This window comes from Vanacampus margaritifer, chromosome 4 (genome assembly GCF_051991255.1).
Source record: "Vanacampus margaritifer isolate UIUO_Vmar chromosome 4, RoL_Vmar_1.0, whole genome shotgun sequence".
NCBI classification, from domain to species: domain Eukaryota; kingdom Metazoa; phylum Chordata; class Actinopteri; order Syngnathiformes; family Syngnathidae; genus Vanacampus; species Vanacampus margaritifer.
The window spans coordinates 14,958,780-14,972,994 of NC_135435.1; the positions used below are offsets into that span (position 1 = coordinate 14,958,780).

The 14,215-nt window shown below is 38.6% G+C and overlaps 1 protein-coding gene across 1 annotated transcript in view; it reads right to left on the minus strand.

The window, feature by feature from the left end:
* galnt18b (UDP-N-acetyl-alpha-D-galactosamine:polypeptide N-acetylgalactosaminyltransferase 18b) overlaps window positions 1-14,215 on the minus strand; it is a 74,374-nt gene that overhangs the window by 21,565 nt on the left and 38,594 nt on the right. Inside the window, exons 3-6 of the mRNA XM_077563056.1 lie at window positions 12,920-13,086; window positions 4,789-4,972; window positions 4,263-4,460; window positions 3,147-3,261 (exon numbers count right to left, since the gene is read on the minus strand). Coding sequence (XP_077419182.1) covers window positions 3,147-3,261; window positions 4,263-4,460; window positions 4,789-4,972; window positions 12,920-13,086 — 664 coding nt within the window. The remainder of the gene's footprint in view (window positions 1-3,146; window positions 3,262-4,262; window positions 4,461-4,788; window positions 4,973-12,919; window positions 13,087-14,215) is intronic.

The following is a 14,215-nucleotide window of genomic DNA, read 5'->3' on the forward strand; positions in this document are numbered from 1 at the left end:
AATCAAAACAGAGTATGACTATCTTAATAAAGACCACATTTTTGATACAACTCTTTTGATGGATAAACTCAGTAAAATATTTACTTCCCCTGAGACAATAAAATCCTACTACAAAAGGGTTCAAATGCATGATTTAGGGCATCTACTATCCTTATCTCACGAGACAGTCACATAAAATAAACATTTATGTCATTGAACTTAATTAGAGTGCAGCGACTGATTGACAACAGACAGCTCGGGTACATTTTCCCTTTCATTTTACCCAGGATGCCGCTTTCAAGCATCTGCCAAAGACCTTATCTGTCGGCCTAGTTTGTCTCTGAGGATCCTTCAGCTGCCAGTCATGCTAGCAGCTGGTGTGAAGGCATGACCGGCACACAGCAGACAAGCCAGCCTCCGTGGGCACAGCATTTCTAAACCATAGCTGAACTGTCAGCCTGGAGGCGAGTGAGGGCCGGTCTTCAACAGTGCAAGTAAACAACTGGCAGTTTGAGTCTGAGGGACGATGTCATTCCTGGAAAAAATAAAACCATCACAGCACGAACTTTGTTTCTTCTGGCTATCTTTGCCACAAGTGACCTTTCTGCATTCAGTATCCTTTTATAAAATCCAGTGAAATGTTGTCAGGGTCTTACAAGATGTGTCAGATCACAGAGTGAACGCTGACATTCAAAATGTTGCAACATATTGCAAGTATGTTGTGACAAGCATTAGAAAAGTGATCCAGAGGTAATGAAGATGCTAATAAATTGCAAGGAGTGGCGTATACCGTTGGTCACATGATTCTCGGTATGTATACAAGCACAGTTCCCACTTATGCGTCATAAATTTGGACTGTTACATCGCTTATTTTCATGGCATCAAATTCTTATTCGTATTATTGTACATGTTCTATTTGACGTCTCGCAATTAGGGGTGTACGGTGTAAACCATATATGTGGTAGACAGTATAAATCTGGCATATGGTAGAGATTTGGAGTCAACTGACCAATTGTAATAACACTTAGATGACACAGATGGCACGTTTTGTGTGTGATCCCAATTGCAATTTCTAGTTGATACAGTAAATGTAATATTGGTAACAATTCATAGTGAAATGTGTTACATGGTCCAGCTAACTAAAGTGCAACAGGTCAATTTTTGCCTGCAGTAAAATAAGGCACAGTGTTGAGAGAATTCCACATGTGTAAAAAAATATACTCTAATATGCCCAGTACACGGTTGCGGTTAAAAACAAACTGTATACGATCACATTAGTCACTCTAAAGGTTAATAACTGTAAAATGTTGTTTTCATTGAAGGATCCCAACCAACAAAGAACCTGCGCTCTGCTACGAAACAGTTCAACTGTGCAATCACCCTGAACATGAGAATTGGCGCTTTTATCACACACGTACAATTTTGCTGCTCTGTGCTTTGTGATGATGCGCATGGTGAGCGCAGAGCAGCAGTCTTTTGAAATGAAGACGGTTATTACAGCCGTATCGTCAAGACCACTTTAGAAGGGCTATTCAACAGAGGGCTAATGCAGCCATACTTTACGGCGTTGATGGGTTTGGTCTGTTTCTTTGGAAAATGCTGACGAGGAAAAAAAGAAGCACCTGCAGTTTAATGTGAGGATGTCTCGATCACATTAGAAACAAGAACAACAAGACTTAGGAGACACTTCAACCAATCAGGTGTTGGATTATAGAACCAATAGTTACATAGACGATTGTCTGCTTCCAACCTTGTGGGAACAGCTTGAGGAAGGCCATTTTGCTGTTTTTAATGCATAAACCAAGGTCCACAAATGCACGATTTAATAAGTTTGGCATTGAAGAACAACCCAGAAGAAGCTGTTGTAGATTCAGGTTCACTTTAAGTTGCAGTGTGTGTGTGTGTGTGTGCTGAATCCCATTTAACATGAGTTTAAAAGTAATTGGTTAATTCTGAACACAGCCACATACATCCCTTAGGTGTGAACACTTGTGCAACCACATGATCTCAGTTTTTTTTTAACTCATTCACTGCCATTGATGGCTATAGACGTTAAAAAAAATCATTTTAACTATAACTATTAGTTTAACATTTTTTCCCACTTTTGTTAACAAGAGAATGAAAACCTAGAATTTTTTTGTGAGATTTGTGATTAATCGTGAGTTAACTAGCGAAATCATGCGATTAATTACAATTTAAAAAAATTATTGACTAACGCCCCTAATTTTTAATAATCGCATCAGGCGATAAAAAAAAAAAAAATGTAATTAATTGCATGACTTCAAAAGTTAACTCACAATTATTCAAAAATGTTATATCTGTTCTAAACATACAATAAACATTTTTTCTAGGTTTTCATACTCTTGTTTAAAAAAAGTGGAAAAAATGTTAAACTAATAGAAATGGTTAAAAGGAATTCTTGACATCTATAGCCGTCAATGGCAGTGAATGAGTTAATGGAGTTGTACCAGACTAAAGGTCATATTAATGGTTAAAAAGTGTTTTGAAATGTTTTACCTTGGTTTGATAAAAAAAAAAAAAAATCACAGAAACCTGTCATTTGAACAGGTTGTGTAGACTTTTTATATCCACCGTGGGATGCGTAATATACAGTATATTGTATATGTCGATATAGTTGAGAGGAGTGTTTTTCCCTTTGCTTCTTGTGCGTTGCAACAGAGTTGCTGTTCTCTGCACCAAAAATAAACTGACACAGTTGCGAGGCGCATGACCAAAATTGGTTGCTGACAAAAAAAAAAGAAGAAAAAAAAGAAAAAAGAACTTTTGAGAAAAAGCTGACAGATGGACTCAGATAATCGTGATGCAGGGGAACCTAATTACGTGTGACGCATACTCAACCACAATGCAAAAACAATTATGATGCACAATGCAAATCTTTTATCAGACCTTACTGATGTAGTAATAATGGCATTCTTAACCACAAACCACAGTATGCAACCCCAATGGGTCTGTTTTTTCTGACTAAAAAATAAGCACTCAGCTGATCAATATTTCTTAAGAGACTGCGGCTACTGAAAGTGAAAAGTGACTCCCAGTGTGACCTTGCTCCACAAACTGCCATAAAGTGCCATTACCTTAGGTAATTTTGCACATATTTCATGGATGAACAATGGTCCATGGCCACACAAGGTGACAACATTACTCACCCTAATGCCCAGCTCCACATTCTCGCCCCCGTACACCTCCATGCCTTCATCCAGAAGACCTATCTCCTCAAAGTACAGCCTGTCCACCACAAAGCAGCCAATCAGAGCGGGGCTCCTGCGAGAAGAAAGGGGATGCGGTTCGGTATTGTTGACTTTGATGCAGTAAATGCAAAAACAAAAGAAGAGCAAGCCTGTAACCTTGGCGATGAAAATGAAAAATGTGTGCTTGAATAATGCACATAGAGGTCGGGAATCACAAAGCAACTCATTCATTTTCTCACTGGTAGCGGAATACAGGACAGCCATGAGATACGAGTGACCCGACATATGTCTTTTTTTTTTCAGAGATTTTTCCGAGCTGTCCTTTGACCAATTATTATTATTTTTTGCTTAGACTTGCAACAAAAAATATTGAGATGGGAGCGCGGTATGGTGACATTGAACTCAACTCAACTCAACATAATAATACAAAAATAGTAAATACTCAGCATATATTCTTTATCCTCTGCCAAAAAAAGACTTCTTGACTGTATTATACTGCTCCCTGGTGGTCAAGCCATGCACACCGAAAGACAACGCAATTAATTAATCATGATACACAACTGCTAAATTCTTTAATGTGCCACTTTTCTTATTAAAGTGGAAGCCCATCCATCCATTTTCTGTACTGTTAAATTTTCTTGACAATATTATTTTCTATGCATCTCTACTAGCCTAAACACGGTATTGTGATTAATATTGTATTTGTGGGATATGAATAAAGTAGCACTATCCACCTGCTTTTATATTTATATAATTCATATCAATTATAAATGCATTTGGGGGGGGGGGGATGCACCACAAAATGATTGAAAAATGGGAATAAACCTGAAATAATTTTTTTTCATGAAAAAATTGGTTGACCCTCCCTTAAACACCCAACTGGAAAAAAAAAACTGCAAATAGGTAAATCCATGGGTGCAAAACATGAAGTAAGTGGGGATCCACTGTACAACAATATTACACTTGCTGGCTATTTTGTCCCAACATTAATGAATGCATCTAAGTTAAAACAAACAAACAAAAAACACTTGAAAAAAAAAACATGTCATCTATCAGGATGTGACATTCACTTACTGGATGGGAGCACTTTTGTTCCCCTTGTGCCACCAGGACTTTGGGGGGTTGAGGTAGCGACACCACAACTCCCAGTCAAAGCCCTGAGCAGACAGCGGATACTCCTCAATCTCAAATGTGTCGTACTTGATGTTATCAAACGAAGGGGAGATTATGCGAGTTCTGTCCTCTTGAATTCTCTGAAGAACGGGTTCCGCCCTTTAAATGAGACAGAAGAGCGCACGCTTAATTGGAGCATTTGTTTTCGCTGGCTTCTTATCTCCCTCGTTATTATGCGTGTGCTTATGAGAGGGCACGGAGATGAATTCATTTATTGCACATCTGATAAACTAATGGGAACTGCCCTTGTGTAATGTGTGCGTAGATGAAAATGCTAAATAACAATTTGAAAACACATTGAAATGCACTTTCTGGTTGAATACAAATGATCATCATGCTGTATTTGTTTACAGGCACATTAGGCAGAGGGCAGGAAGCCACTCAAATGTATTTCCAGCAAATCCCCTCAGAACCACGAGAGACTCACCAGCCAACATTGAACTCTACATGGGCGTCGAAGAGGGCAACGACTGGAGCGGTAGCGACTCGCCATCCGCTCACTCTGGACCGGATCAGGCCCTCCTGCTTGGCATGCCGCACCATCTTGATAAATCCCGGACGTTCGCTGTTGGTCTCTGACACAAAAATTTTCATCTTCTCCTTCAGCTCTTCTACAAAACACACACACACGCACACACATAAGAATATGGACTGTTGTACAAATTGAAGTTGCATTTTTCCTCCACCTAAATTCCTCCAACCTAACCCCTCCAAAGCTCCCAAAAAACATTCTCATACATGATAAGAACAAATTCAATATAGAGGATAATGGCTATAACCTGTAGGACCGCACAAGCGTCGGGGCTGGATTTCACTTTCCTTTCTTTTCTTTGGTCCTTCCTCGGGTCTCCTGACGGCCTCACGACTCTGGCTGGAAGTGTTCGGTTTAGGTGAACGGTATGGGATTTTTTTAATAGGTTTTAGGTGAACTAATGAATACACACACACTCACACGCACGCACACACGCACATACACAAACCCACCCACGTTCAAAAAAAAAAAAGAAACAAAAAAAAAGGAGAGCAATGATAATGACATGTCAAAAAAAAAAAAAAAAGACCGCACAAGCGTGAAAAATCCCAAACTTTGGATGTTCTCCGTCATTCACAGACTCTTCCATCGTGATTCCGCGCTATCCGGTGTGTGTGACTGCAGTAACATTAATCCGTATGGGAAAATGATTTTCGCAAGGCTTTGAGGCAGAGATCTAACCATCTAATCGACAACATAATGGATTACAAAGGTGGAATTTGCAATAATCAAGAGAACTAATGAAAAAATCCAAACACAAATAAGATGCTTGCAGTGTTTTTTGTTGGGCCATGGTAGAGTTCATATTGGGTTGGCCCTTTTATGCAACCCAGCAAACTAGTTGAGTGGCTGTCTCTCCCTAATAGCTTTGCTGTGACTTGCCAACAACCGGAAGCCTGCCGAGGGGAACCATTAGCGCGCTTCACAGGCATGCAGTGCTGGAGCCACATTGCTGGATAACGGCATCCTTATTGGGCGGCGGAGCCATTTGGCTCGGAAATAGAAAATAACATTTGAAATGGCATTCAAAGCTCTAATACGCCTGATCGTTTTGCTTACTTATATTACATATTTTTTTATGTTGGGGAGGGATGTCCAAACTATGGGGGTGGGCCTCCATATTTTAGCCTATACTACAATTAACAATTAAAACAGGCAATGATGAAAAAAATAATAAAATGACAATAAAAATTTTAAAAGAAGAAGAAGAAAGTAATTAACTAAAATAAAAAGTTACTTTTCAAATGTTTTATTTTTTTATGATTTAGTCATCTTGCTGGGCATAACTCCTGTGTGTAGAATGTAGCTGCAGTAATAATAATTTTTTTAAAAAGTCTTAAAATCTTCAGTTTTGCGTTTGCTCACCAATACTGGCGGACTTCACTTGGGCAGGTATTAACTATTTGAAAATAGGCAAAAATCTGTTGATTTTTGCTAATATGTTTTCCCCCCATCAACAGAGTACAGCATAAGAAATGGATCGTCCCTTGACCCCCCAAAAATGGCATAAATTTGTCTGATTTCGGCAATTTTTCTCTCTATTGTAAAGTTAAATAAATACTAAAGGATAAAGTAATGTAAAACTGTCAAATAATCTGCGTGTAATTCATATCTTTATTGTTGTAAGTGTTAGGGAACCAAAAAACAAGTTATTTTATTAATTACGCATTTTTTGTAATTAACTGGATTTTATTCTGCCGAGTTATGTCGAAATTGGCATCAGCCTCCAAAAATCCATATAAACTTCAAATTTGCAGAAGCCTCTTCGGTCCAGTGATGTGAGCATATCCTGTTGGATTTCTTCCAATAAAATGATGCCCACTGGAGTAGAACGTGGGTGGAAGTTTATTCACCAACACTTTTCGCTTGACTTCATTCGTCATCTCCAGGAACTTTTTGCAATACTGAAAATGTGTGTGTGTGTGTGGTCTTGTTTTTGTTACATAGTGGGGCCAACATTTCGGGATTTCACAGAGTTGTGGGGCCATTTTGCTGGGCCCCACAAGTTTAGATCTCTTTTTGAGGGTCAAGACTTGGTTTTAGAGGTTAGGTTTGAATTGAGTTATGGTTGAGGTTAGGGTAAGTAATAGGAGTAGGCATTTTTGATGGTTGGGTTTAGGGGACGGGGCTAGGAAATGCATTATGTCAATGAGATGGCTCCACAAAGATAGTAAAACAAACTTGTGTGTGTGTGTGCGTATGCCTGCGTGTGCGAGTGAGTTTGTGGGGGCCTTTGAACTTTTGTTTGGTGTTTAAATGCTTTTATAATTCACGGGTCAGAAATGACCCATAAGACAATCTTTGTACCCTAGTGGTGTACTGCCCATATGGAAAGATAAACAAAAACAAAGTGTCACTTTTTCTGATGATGGGGTCCATTTAGGAAAAGTCATTAAGTTTCAAGTTGGAAAACTGTAGTTTAAGTTATTTTTTCTACAGCTAAACATGGTAGTGGGTCACTTTTGACCCGCAAGACAACACAAGGGTTAACAAGGACAATGATGTCCAATGCGTACCACCACATCAGCATGAATACAATCACCAACACAAGGTAACATAATGCATGTTAGCGGATTTAATACAGTATTGCCTAATAGCGCTAGTTCAAACATATTGTAATGCTCCACAAGTGGTAAAGCATAGACAGAGGTGCCAGTGTACTTTCAATAATTGTATTAAACTAACGGTAAGAAAACAAAGTTGTAATGAGCACGCTCATAAATGAGCTGCCAATGGCCACAAACGCTACACTCTCACTTACTGACTCCCACATCACTCACCAGGCCAGGCCCTGCCTTTTAAAGCCATACTCATTCAAAGTCACAGATACTACAGTGGAACGTGATAATGGCAACCCCAAGTGGACAAAAATATTCATATGCACGTTATTTTGTTAAATAATGCAAAATGATTTTTACTCAATAAATCAACGGGATGCTCGATTCTAAACATACTAGGTAGCTGCAGACCCAATTTATTTCATTCACTATTTTTCTTATCTTATTTTCTCATTATTTATCTTATTTTTACTGGACTGCTGGGAGTAAGACGATTGGTGGAGCGGACAGTTGGTTTGTTTGGATTATGACTGTAACACATATTGAGTCATTGTTGCTTCCTGTTTGAAAACTCAACCAACAAACTGTTAAAAATGGAAAGAAAGCTGTGCGTTTCTGCCTTCTAACCTACGAAGCAACAAATGCAACAATACATTTCACATTTATGCTTTGTCCAAACAGTCCAAACTACAGATGGAATGAAAGTGCACAGCTAAAAAAATTTAATTCCCCTTTGCATTTTAATTTATCAAAAGAGCATTGAGGGCCTTTCATTTTTTTGCATTTTGTTTATAGCAAAGCCACTGTAGTTATTCATTTTCACCAGTGCGCCAACAGATTTCTGTACTTCTAATCAATTCAGATCTGTCAGTAATGAAGGTATTCTGTATGTATGTGAATGGGAAATAAGAAGGATGGCGTGTTATGCCTCACAACAAATCATAATAAGGAACAGTTCATTAAAGCAGGAGTGACTGCTGGCCAACAGCCATCCATCTTTCACTAATGATAAACTTGTGTCACTATGATGGAAAGCAATGGGCTGTGGGACCGAGCCGAGCAGGAGCAACAGGTACTTGCATTCATGTGGTAAATCCAATAATACATTTTCGATGCGGCAACAGTGAGCAATAACAATATAACAGTGGTTGAACTGGCTCAGTACCGTCTTTGTACATCCATAACACAGCAGCACAATTGAAGTTGTTGTTTTTTTATTATGTAAGAATAGGTGGAAAGAATTACGAATGCTGTTCTTTAGATATCTAAGAAAAGAGCATCTGCAGGGTAGTAACAATTCATTTTCCTTCTATTGTTGCTCAGTTGTTCTGGGCTCATGTCTATTCAATTTATATATTTTTAATCTGACAGTTGTATTCACACTGCACATCCATTTTCCCTACAGTGTTTTAAGCCTATATTGTTAGAAAAATGGTACAATAAAGGTCATTTTTTTCCTCTTAATCCCTTACAGGTACGATTCTAAAATACCATGTAAGGATGAATACTTGACCTGAAGGTGTTTATTTATACATTTTCGAGTGCATATTTGTTCCCGACATAATTTATACACGTGACATTTTGGTAAGCAGGCGCACGTACGCTTGGCATAAAAACTGCCACATCTTCATTTTCATGCCAGGGCAAGTCTAGTTTACCGTGTATGGGAATTTGGCAGACAGTTTTGCACCTTGCTGGCCATTCCGGTAGACGAAGAGCATTTTTTATTACACACCCCTGGCGCACCTGACAATTAGGTGACAGAATTTAGATTCGATTTTAGAACAACTAAAAGCAAGGTCTAAGTTGTGGCGCAGATGGTGAAAAGATTTGGATGGATTTGACTTTTGAATTTTGTATTGAACAGATCAAACAATTTTTTGATACATTAAGAAGATAATTGTCATAATCATAGTAACTGGTCACAAAATTGACATATTTAGATAATGTCCCTATATTTTAACATCCTCTGAATGTGAATTCACCTTGGACCAATTCTACGCTTCTGGCATAACAATAGCACAGTAGAGATGGGCAATTTTCTGTTCCATGGATTAGTTTAGTGTTCAAGAAATAAGAGCACACTGATGTGACACTGACATAGAGTAGATACTGTCACACTTTTGCTTCAGTGTTTCGCATTAACACCTCATTGGAATTAATAGAATTTGTGGCTTATCGAATCATAAATCATGTGATAGGTATAAGTCTCGCACAGACAAGACTTCCCAAGCCACAGCGTGGGACGTTATCCAATTAAGTAGGAATGAGCTAGGTATATTGGCCCTCCTCCCACCCCGTACTCCCCCCCCACCCCCCACCCCCTGACGGCTACATGTTCTCCTGCCTGCTAATGTCTGTGGGACGTGAGCTGTGACACCGGCAGTTGACAAACGTAATGACTGACAGATAAATTTGGTCTCTCATGATGGCACTATGTCCTCCTACTACCATTAAATACTATGCTTGACTTTTCATTTTGGCAATATATGGCTTCTCTGACGCCAAATTGTTGATCATGGATTATGTGATACCAAAAGGAGTCAACAAAATACATCAGGTCAGATCTTGGAAAATCATTCATAATAGAAAAAACCAGGCCAATACCGGTGCTAAAATTTTGCAGTCTGATCAAGGGATCAGCTGTGTGGCTCATGAGACAATTCCACAGCGGCAGCTACATTGCGGGTCAATAGGCTAATGGCATTTTTGTGAGATGCCATCCACAAGTTTTGTCATGACAACATGAGTGGTAAACAGTGTGGATTGCCACCTGCAAAATGTCAAATGGTGACTCGCCAACCTGGAGGAGCTAAAGGGGGCTGCTCCGGGGCTGCCAATTAAAAGCTGCACAATGCTCGTTTTTGAGACGTAACGAAGCAGAGAGCTATGCATTCTCCCATTTATGCTTTTTAAAGTAGATATTTACAACTCTCAGGCCATCAGGAGCCCGTGGGAGTGTGATCGTTGTCATCTCAGTATGTTAAGATAACATAACACTGATCTACATTCTGCTCCAGCAAGCTGCAGGCCAAGCTGCATGTTTTGCATTATTGACTTGGGTAAACAAACTTCTCTCTGGGCCAGTAGTCACCGTCTTGATAACATCTAATGGCTAACTAAATTGGCTTTCGCGCAGATACAGTACTTTTAAAAACTGTTATCCTATAAAGGTTTGACCTTGAGAGTGTATTATTAAAAACACTTTATACAATGCAGTCTTGTCAATATTTGATGCTGGTTATGAAGCTACTGAAAAGCCTTTTCAAATTGGGTTGGAAGTAAAATAGATATGGTTTTATCACTGTTATAATGCAAAGCCTGAAAATAAGGGTACGTGTTCATACACTTCTAAACGCGGCAGGATCTGGAGGAATTTTGCTGCTTCGAGGTATAAGCACTGAACTACCCTCTCTGACCACAATGTTATGCGCCTGCACAATATAATGTAACGTTTTCAAACCGAATCAGGACCTAAAATGGAGCACAGGACAGTTTTTATTGGTTAAAGTGGAAGTCAACTTAAAACATTTCTTGACAATAATATGTGATATGTGACCTTACTAGTCTAAACATGACATTCTGATTAATATCACATTTGTGGAGTAATAAAGCAAAATCCAGCCGTTTTTATCCATCTCGAGGCGGCCATTTTGCCACTTGCTGTCGACTGAAGATGACATCAATGTTGGTCAGGGTACTGGCAACAACTAATCACAGATCACCTGTTTTCTGAAGCTGAGCTGTGATTGGTTGCTACCTGAGACCTGAGCAACAGTGATGTCATCTTCAGTCGACAGCAAGTGGCAAAATGGCCGCCCCCCTGAGATGGATAAAAATGGCCTGATTTAACTCATATTCCACAAATGTGATATGAATCAGAATGTCATGTTTAGACTAGTGAGGTCACATATAACATCATTGTAAAAAAAAAATAATAATTGGGTTGACTTCCCCTTTAAGTAAAATGCTGAGAGCTATTTTAATTGGATTAAGTGTCGATTTGAAAGCTGTGTTAAAAGATGAATTTCTGTTTATCTTGAAACAGACAAATAAAGTTGTGTTCTATTCTTAATGAGTCACTGATGGTGTAGTGATTCACTTTCCTGATTTCCGTACAAGCCACATAGGTTTATTCCCCACTTAAAAACACTGTATATGTATGTATCTTGTGATTGAATGACTGGCGACCAATCCAGGGCATAGTCTGTCTTCTACACAATGTCAGCTGGGATAGGATCCAGTTTGCTACAACCCTGAAGAGGAAGATGGATGGATGGCTATTTTATTGATTGTTCTTGGCAAAGGGCTTCTTGATTGATGCCTGTTGTGTTCTTTAGCTTTCAGTTATGTAAAGTATACGTTGATATTATGGTAATACATTATGCATTATTCCAGGAAGGAACTACATTTCCAATTTGGTTCTTCAGCTAAAAAAAGGTATAACAAGATCTTCCTTTTCAAAGACTATAATTAGAGCAACATTTATTTGCTAATATGATTATGCTATGCAAATCTGATACCGGGGTTCCATGATTTATAATGATCTGTACAAGCCACTTATTTTCATTACTTTTTATTCATAACCTAGGTGTGTTCATCAAACAAATGTTTACTATAATTATGAGTTTATGACACTACTAGCGTTGATTAGTGTTGTAGAGATATTTTGGCTTATTTACATAATTGGGTTTTATCTGTATAAATGAAGCCCCGTCATAAGTTACCACCACCTCGATGCAGAAACATTTGCAGTAAAGCTTTGAGCCAATTATCCTAATCAGGGCTAGTCAGCCATTCATTAAATCCAGAGAAAAACATTTTAAATTGACAACATTAAATGGGCCAAAGGAGCAGTACTGATTACATAGGTGAAACTATTTATGCTTCCTTAAATTACTGCAAACCAATTTCTATAATCGGCCTTGCACAGCCAGAAGCACAGGTGGTAGACAAAGTGCATCAAGCATACTGTGCACTTATTCTGAGCCCCACTTATTCTTTATGCAGTGACAAGGAATATGTCATACCCTGCACCAACCCTAATGTCGTACAATTTGCAATCAGTACAACATTTTTGGGGTGAAATTGTTATATAGTGGGAAGGGGCGACTCATGACAGACTCCAAAGTGTTCATGTGCTACCATAAAAAACAACAACAACAGTAGGCTATATATCGGATGACTGAAATGATCAAAAACAGTTTAATACTGTAATGGAGTACTAGATAGAACTCTTTTTAATTATCTTCTAACATGTATAATGTATTTTAAAATAAAAATCTCAATTCACTTTACAGGACCTTTCATTATTCATATGACAAACAATGGGGGGGACACTATATATTGCTACTGTTTTGTGGTGTAAAAAGACTAGCGAGGGAAAGTACACTTTGCATTCCTATTTACTCGGCGTGGCAATGGACACTGTGCTAAGGCAAGATAAACTGTAAACGGTTGCTGATTACCGTTATTGCTGTTGTCGTCCACCAGAATGATCTCCTTGAGAAGATGGGAGGGCGTCCTGCTAATGGCGGAGTGAACGGAGCGCAGAATGACAGACAAGGCTTCATTCACGAAAATGAACACGATGCTCACTTGTGGGAGGTTTAAAGGATAAGTGAGGTTTCTGCACCTGCGGAGGACAAATAAATAGCTGGTGAGGTAAGTAACCCTCAAGCTGCTGTAACGGAAAAACTGAATGCAATTTGAACAACATGAAGACTATTTATTTAGTAGTAGTGTATATGGCATTGTGGTTAAAATTTGAATAGAAAATAAGTTGATTACGCACTCACAGAGTGATTAATGTTGTCACATCTCTCTTCCAGCAATGAAGCTATTTACATCTCATGCCACTGCCACATTAGACAAATCACATCACCACATCGCGTTGTTTATCCAAGCAAACAGTCGCTTGCTTACATAATGCTATTCCCTGAGCATGTCTTTAAAGATATGTGAGGACAACGCCAAGGCCAAATGTGTGATTAATACACCCCTCACCCCCACACTAGTTTGAATGTATCTAAAGAGCTTGTTTTGGTGGCAACGGATGATCTGGAGGGACTGCAGCGGAGAAAACATCCCCTGGAACGTTTAACTGTGCCAGAATTAGCACCAGGACCTCCCCTTGTAGGCTCCTGCAACCTTGTTAATGTCACTATAAAAAGTGAGTCACGGTCAATAATGATGTGTAGTTTGAAGTTCTTTTTGTCTCTGACACTTACAATAAACATCTAGAGTGCCTCGTTGTCAGCCATCAGTGCATACACATCATGTATCGTGCAGAGAAGGGCGGAAAAGCGAGGAGGGTAGGATTTTTATTATTATTATTATTTTTTGACAGCCAGCATGTGGACAGAGGCTTCGCATTAGCCTAGACAATTTAGAGCTGTCGTAGCATGGAAAAGTTATGGACACTTAATGGTAATTTTCGGGATTTCTTTTTTTGTTTTTGGACATTTTATAGTTACTTATTAAAGGTTTTTTTTTTTTTTTTTTTTTTTGGACTTCTTTTGTTTATTAACATTTCGTAGTTACTTTTTGAACATGTTATTTTCTGCCTTAAAACAATATATCTGACTTGATTTTTCCAAAAATATTTTTATTGGAATTTTCTGCCTTTCTTTTGTTTTTGGACATTTTAAGATATATTTTTTTAACATTTTCTTTTCTGCCTTTTTAAAAAAATAAATTTTTTGACTTTTTTTTGTGGGGGCAATTTCATGGACATTTTATGCAAAATTTCTGCTTTTCCTCTT